Source organism: Cuculus canorus, chromosome 4 (assembly GCF_017976375.1).
Source record: "Cuculus canorus isolate bCucCan1 chromosome 4, bCucCan1.pri, whole genome shotgun sequence".
NCBI classification, from domain to species: Eukaryota; Metazoa; Chordata; class Aves; order Cuculiformes; family Cuculidae; genus Cuculus; species Cuculus canorus.
In genome coordinates this window covers 47,732,999-47,740,258 of record NC_071404.1, presented here as the reverse complement: position 1 = coordinate 47,740,258, position 7,260 = coordinate 47,732,999, and the positions used below count along the sequence as shown (strand labels likewise).

Below are 7,260 nucleotides of genomic sequence, written 5' to 3'. Positions count from 1 at the left end.
GGGGAAAGGGGTGTTTCTTCTGCTGCCCCCAGACAGGCTGCCAGTCCCTTTCCCCATGCCCAGGTTCCCAGTGGTCCATGCACACAAGCAAGGTGGCAAGGCAGTGCAACCTCTGCCAGTGCCTGCTGTTGTCATGGAGGACAGACTCCCAGGAGGTGGACACAGTTGCTGACCAGTGCATTTGTAGCACAGATGAGTTTGGTGAGGAGGTCGTATGCTCCCTACATGAGATAAGACTGAGACTTAAAGACCCAAGGCAAACACTGGGCAGGTAGTGTCGCTAGAAGCCCTCTTGCTCAGTGGCCTGGTGACCTCACCTCCCTGCTTCAGAGTATCCCTCAAAGCTGGGGGATATCCCAAGAGTACAAGCCGGCCTGGTTCTCTGGAGATGCTGTTATATGAGATTGCTTGGCAAATAGCTCTTCTCACCCTGTCTGCAACAGGTGCAGGGGCAAGTCCCACTGGCTGCACAAGTTAGCCCAGAATAAATTCAATTCTACTTTGACTTTTGGCAAGCAGCAGCATGAGGCCATAGCAAAGGAGAAGGATGCTATTGCAGGAAGTCTAGAGGAGACAATGTGTGGAAAAGCTCGCAATCTCCACAGCCACCACGATGTAGGCCATGATGACCCATGTGAACACTGAGGTTGCACCATGGTAGAGGAGCTTCATAACCTGGGAGGAGGCCCAGGTGCTGAAGAAGGGATGGATGTGGTATTTGGGCTCCACTGTGACAGCCAAGCACAGGAAACCTGGGCTGGAGGCCATGCCAACCAGGTGGAGAAGACAAAAGTAGCTAGAAGTGGCTGAGCTGGGCAGCACTGGAAGACAAGCCTCCTCAGCCAGCAGGATGTGCTCTTGTTCCAGGTTTGGGTGAAGATGACAAAGTAGTGCGTTGTCTCAAGCATCCACAGGTCGTGGACAGAAAGATCTCCCTGGCCCACCTCTGGCCCAAAGTCCACCACCTCCAGGAGGGTCTCATGCAGCACCCAGTGGAAACTATACCAGCCTGAGGTGCAGGACCTGTGCCCAGACCTGGGGCAGGCAGCCTAGGCAGGCACAGCCCTGTCCCTGCCAGCCAGTCCTCCTCCCACCAGCCCCTCGTACAGCCCCTACAGGGCCAGTGCCCAGCGGCACCGCTGGCTGGCAGCCTGCAGTGAGCCTGAGAGAGGACCCCAGCGCTCAGCCTGGACCTGAAACCAGCCGAGGGACCACAGGGGACCTGTGAGGAGGGCTGGGGAAAAAAGTAGGTAGCTGCAGAGGGGCAGTGTGCTGCAGAAGTCCCTGGCCCACATGGTGTGACATTCATCTTTCATGGAAGTCCAGGGCCAGAGACATAGCATTCTGGGTGAGCAGCATGGTGGCAGAGAGCACGACGGCTAGCCTGAAATGGCAAGGCATCAGAGAGCTGCTGCGAGTCCCTCAAAGGGAGCATGAGGGGCACAGGCACAAGGCTACATATGGGGAATATTCTGTCCCATGTCCCCAGCATGCTGCCATGCTCATGCACCAGGATGCGGCTGGAGCCAGAAGGGAGACTGACAGCTGTGGAAGAGTCTAGTGTGGAGGGTTCTCCACCCTCACAAGATGACTGGGAGCCCCCCCAGTCCGCTGAGGGAAGGAGTGGGAGGAAAGCAGAGCTAGGGTGTTACCTGGCATCCTGTGGGTCCAGCTCCTGGCTGCTCACACCCAGCTGGCAGAGCATCTGCCAGGACATCTGAAGGGTGCAGACCCAGGTGTGGGCATGAGCTGGGCTGACAGAAAGGAGGACAAGTGTGGAGCCAGCAGCAGGGACAAGGAGCAACACAGCATAGCTGCCCATGGCTGTGTCAGCAAGGAGATATCCTCCAGCAAGGAGGAATATGTACGTAGAAGAGACCAGATGCCCCTTTGCTGCCTTTTGGGGAAAAGCTGGGCATGAAACTCCTGAGAGGATGTTGATAGTGGGGTGTAGTCTGTGTCCTGCAGGCTCCACTTTTCCCCAGTAGTCTGCCTCTTGGCCTCTCGTGGGGCTGAGGAATCACTGAGACCATTGTGGCAGCAAGCTGGAATGCGCTGGGAGGACTGGAGCAGATATTGCTGGCCCTGCCTATTTATACCAGAGGCAGTCATCATCCCCTGCTCTGCTCCCCTTGCCTGTGTGCTTATTCTGGAACGGCCCTAAACCCGTGTTTCACTGGCACCCAGTGCAGAAAAAAGAGACTGGGGACAGCCCTCATGCAAGCCATACAAATGTCCCTACCAGAGTCAGCGGGGACTTGCTACCATGCATCCCACTGCATCTCTGGCCTAGAGAGCCCCCAGAAAGCATCCACAGGCATGTCTTGCTCTCAGCACGTGCGCAGCCGCGGTGATGACCAAAACCGAGCAGTCAGAGAGAGGCAACCTGAAACACAGAGGTAGTGGCAGAGAGCAGCAAAGATGAAAGCCACCAGCTGATACAGGGCTGCAGGGAGGACAAGCAGGTCTGCCCCGTGCATTGAGCACCTCGCTTCTTCAGCTGCTTCTGATGCCGAGAGAAGGGGCTGAGCCAAGGCCTGCTCTGGCTCCTCTTTATACATGGCAGGACAACAACAGAAAAACAACAGAGCAGAACCAAGGAAACAAAGGTATCTGCAGGAAGAGAAGCAGGTACTCCCACAGGCTCTGTCCTTCCTCTTCTGTCCCCAACAGAAAACTGTGGCTTCTTCCTGGCTCTGGCCTACTTGTTACAGGATAATGGTGGAGACGTCCAAGTACTTAAACCCCTGGTGACATAAAGGAGAGGATGAGTTCTGCCACTTTGCAGTGCCAAGGGAGAGTGAGCCCCTCAGCCCCACCACTCAGCCCAAGAAACAGGGTCTTTGCATCTACAGAGGTAAAGAAACAGCTCTATTCTCTCCACACAATATTTCTTCAAGGAAATAAAAAATAACATGGGCTTATGGAGGTGTTTGTGATGGCAGAAATTAGTCATTGCAGTTAAAGTGTTTAAACTGCAGTTAAACATTCAATCAAAAACACGCCATATGAAAAAGCAAAAGGTTCTCTTTTGGGACAGACTTGAAAGGTGATTTGAAAAGTTGTCTCAGGAGTGATATGAAGCCAGTTGCTATTGCTCTCACAATGCCACCAGCAGTATTTCATGCTTAACAGACACAAAAAGCCCAAGAAAACTAATCTACAGGGCTTGACTCTTCTTTGTGAGATACAGCTAAGAAAAAAACAGACAAATACAAATGGAATGCTCATGGATTTTTGCATAAACTCAGTGATATCTTCTTTGCTTTAGGCATACGAACAGTGTTAATACAAAGAGTAACACCCTTTAATTTCCTTCTGGAATTTAAAAAACCCAACATATTGGAGTGGTAGAAGAAGTAAGGTTTCCCCCTTCCTTTGATGAATGCTTCAAATATTTAATTAGTCTGTTTTTCAATATAAAGGACAAAATTTGTGCCTAAAGATAGCGAAAGAACTGTGCTAATTAAAAAAAAAAAAAGAAATTTTGATTTTAAAATATATACCAAGTCTGAGTTTTAGGAATGATTCTACTCTTTGCTCAGCTTTTCAAGCTATTATGATGTTGGAAAGCTTACCCCATTGTTTGGATGGGTTACTTAGTTATAAGAAGTGAGGGACCAAAATCCCAAGGAAAAAATTATTAGAGCAAATGCTAAGAGAAACTGGCTGTATTTGCAGGGTATATTTTAAGAGCAAGTGATAGCACTGGAGAGAAGCTTTTTCCATGTCCATTTTGGCATGTACGCCCTGCAACAACAGCCTGGTTTCACAGGACTCGTTCTGCCAAATCCATGGAGACAGTATTGACTTTGCTGAGTAAGTATTTTTTAAGTCCTCTACAGTGTCTGCTTAAGCAATTCACTGCTACAGTTCTGCAAAAATGCCATTACTTTTCAAGAGGCAGAAATGAATTTCCACAGTAGCATTGGAAATGTTAACGCACTGCTCATGCCTCTCACACCATCAGATACTGGGCAGCGGGAGTGTGATCTTAAAGCAAGCATGCAAGCCGTAGTGAACCATGAGACATATCTTCATTCCCTTCTTTATCCTCCTTGGACTAAACAAGCAACTGCCCGGTTCCTGGCTAAGAAATTAATTGCTTGGTAATACAGCAGGTGAGAAGGGCAGGCTGACCGTTGTCAAAGCAAGCTGTGGGCATGAAGTTTGAGCAGATATAACTCAGGTACTACTTTTGGGCTGGCATCCAAAAAGTTTATAGTTGCTTTCTTGGTGGTATACGGTGCTGTTTGGGGAAGATTTGGTTGCTTATTGAAATGCAGCCTATACTGATACGCTGCAGGACACAATGCAAAGTGAAAAATGTACATTGAAAGCTGGTATGGTTTGTCTTTTCTCCAAAGAAACACATTAAATGGGAAGGGAAGCCATTAAATAGGGCTCAGGAGGCCTGGACTGAGCTTCTTTGTCAAACTTTCTCTGTGACCTTAGGAAAACTGCTTAACTCCCATCCACAAAAGAGAGATGATAGTTTCCATCACCATGTGGTGTTGTAAGGCAGAATCAACAACAAACCTTGGAACTGTACATTTGGCTGTGATAGGTTAGGACATAAAAGTACCTAAATGAGAAACAAATTAAGAAACAACTGCAATGATTTAGTATGACACAAAAATGAAAAAAACCTGCTTTTATTTTTCAGGCATCGGTCCCACACTAGCTTTTGCTACTTATTGCCATTACAGATTTGCTGCTCACTGCCCACTGCTGCTTGTGGTGAAGACCTTTTTCTCTCACTGGATAAATGGCCATATCCCATTAGTTAAGGACAGTGTGAAAGTCTTTTATTGCAGCCATGACCCCACTCATGGAGGTCTGAAGTTGTGCCGGGGAAAGGGGAGGAAAAGCATTTCCATAAGTGCTCATGTTGGTTTTTTTTCCTTTTGTGCTTCTCAATATCCAAATCAGGTGTATGTTAATTGGCAATAAAGCTGTATGTTAATTGGCAATATATTAAATTAAGTGAAATTTCTGCAAGCCAATTCTTGCCTGCAATATGGCCTTGCAACTCTTCAGCTCAGCCACATCAGCTGAACTTAGTGAAGGTGAGGGGCCAGCACTGTGCTCTTGCTCTGTGCTGGAACTACCAAAAGAGGTGATTTATTTTCAAGGCAGAATCCTATTAGGAACTCCTTTATCTCTTTCGGTTTTGAGACTAAGGCCAGATGGAAACAGATCCTCTTGTACCCCCTAGTGTTTTAGAACAATGACTGACAACACCGGAGACCATCCCCTGTGCTGGCTCCCCTCACCCTCACCCTCCAGCTCCTGAGACAAGAGCGATGCGGTTCCAAGGACCATGCACAGTAGCCAGTGATGGGGAAAAAGGGTCTAGGGCTGCATGCTGTTCCCCTTCCATTCCCTTTCACATGATATGGGAGCCCTGCAGAAAGCCATACCCGGCTATGTTCTGCGTTGCCACTGGCTGACAGAACAGACTTTCAGGATGATTCTGATTCCTTTGTCGCTGAGGCTTTTTTCCCTTCAGCTTTCAAAAAGAACAGACAACAACATATGCCGAAGAAGCAGAGTTGCTTCTTAGGGGAAAACACAGCAGAAGGGTGAATGAAGAGCACAATAATGGGATGGGATGTGTCAGAGGGATGAAGTTCTCCTGCAGGCAAAGGGGAGATGCCAGGAGCAACCCACTTTCCAGCACACTCAGGTAGACCTGGCATGCAGGGCATCCCAGAACTGGCATTGCTGCTCTGGGCCTGCTGCTCAGAGCTGTCTTCCTAAGATGGGTGCCACTGCCCCCATGCTCTTCAGAACCTGTAGTGCAAGGCTTGTAGGGTAAATCACAAGTGGTGTTACTTTTCTGTCTCGGTGTCAGCACGATCTGAACTGCTAGAGAACAGATGGAGAGGCTGGAGTCCTCCTTCAGGCTTTGATGAACCAAGGTCGGAAGAACCAGGGCACAGGTCAAATCTGCATAGAGACCCCAGGCATCCTATCCTGTGTTAGCCCACACGACTCCTGCCATGGCCAGGAGGGAGCAGGGTGGAGAAGTCAATCTGCTGAAAGTTGCCAGGCCAGGAAGACCCCAAATGCCCTTGAAATACTCCAGTTCCCCTCCAGTGTACAGGGAATACAGCTCTTCTCACTGGGGCAGGGCTGAGAGCTGGAGCTCACTGGTCCATAGAGGGCTACTCATGTGCCTTTCTCCTGAATTACTGAAAGGGAGCACCTGAGTTATTCAAGACGCATGAGGAAGAGACATCTTGGACAGGGAGCAATTGAAAAGGATCACCAAGACCACTTGTTGCATTCTTTGCCATCTCAGCTACAATTTCTGCGTGCGTTTGGGCTGTCTTTATGCAGCAGCACCTGGATGTTAGCACTTCCATTGGAGTCCTGAGGACTTCTTGGGCAACAGGACCAGAACAAAGAGGAGAACCATCAGCCTGCAGGACTGTATCAGATAGTATTGCTAGCAGTGATCCTGCTCCTCCACTCAGCACTAGTGAGATGCACCATGTATGCCGGATCCAGTGATGGACTCCCCAGTACAAGAGAGGCATGGACATGCTGGAGACAGCCCAGCAAAGGGTTGCTGCTGCTGAAGGGCCTGGAACATTTCTAATAAGAGGAAAGGCTGAGAGAGCTGGGACTGTTCAGCCTGGAGAAGAGAAGGCTCAGGCAGGGGCGTCTTATAAGTATGCTAGTAAGTACTGATGGGGAGGAATGAAGACAAGCGAGCCGTGCTTTTCTTAGTAGTGCATAGTGACAGAACAAGATCAACACAAGCTGATACATGAAATCCCATCCAAGCTCAAAACAATACTTGTTTGTGTATGCGTATGCGGGCATTGTGTGCATGTGCTTTTCATGCCTTGTGTGGGGTGTGTGTTTGTGCTGTGTAGGCATGGTGTGTGTAGGGGTGTGTGTGCGCGCATTGAGTACATGTTTTGTGTTGCCAATGTGGCTGAGGTTGTGCATTGTGTGCACAGAGCATGTTTTGTGTTTGTGTGTGTTCAGTATGTGTGGGGGGATGGTTCAGGGCTGTGTGTGGCTCCAGCTAGTGCTTGGCTATATAGGGGTGCCAAGGGGGCCCAGGACCAGCCTCAGCCCCAGAGAGGCTCCATATGGGGTCAGAGGCATATGGGAGAGGGGACTGTGGGGTATGTGAGGGTTTATGGAGCAGGCATGGGGTAAGCTGGGGGTACCCAGGGGGTTATGAGTCACATGGGAGACTGGGAGACCCTGTGAGAGCTATGGGGCATCCAGGAAAGCATT

General features: G+C 49.5%; 1 protein-coding gene across 1 annotated transcript; it reads right to left on the bottom strand.

Annotated features, from left to right (window-relative positions):
• Nucleotides 1-384: 384 nt before the first annotated feature.
• MBOAT4 (membrane bound O-acyltransferase domain containing 4) lies at nt 385-3,429 on the bottom strand. Its single transcript, XM_054066047.1, is given in 7 exon segments — nt 385-754; nt 756-772; nt 774-1,023; nt 1,117-1,272; nt 1,274-1,384; nt 1,653-1,868; nt 2,365-3,429. Coding segments are annotated over 7 exon segments (1,227 nt in total). The 5' UTR covers nt 2,562-3,429; the 3' UTR covers nt 385-474.
• Nucleotides 3,430-7,260: the final 3,831 nt, after the last annotated feature.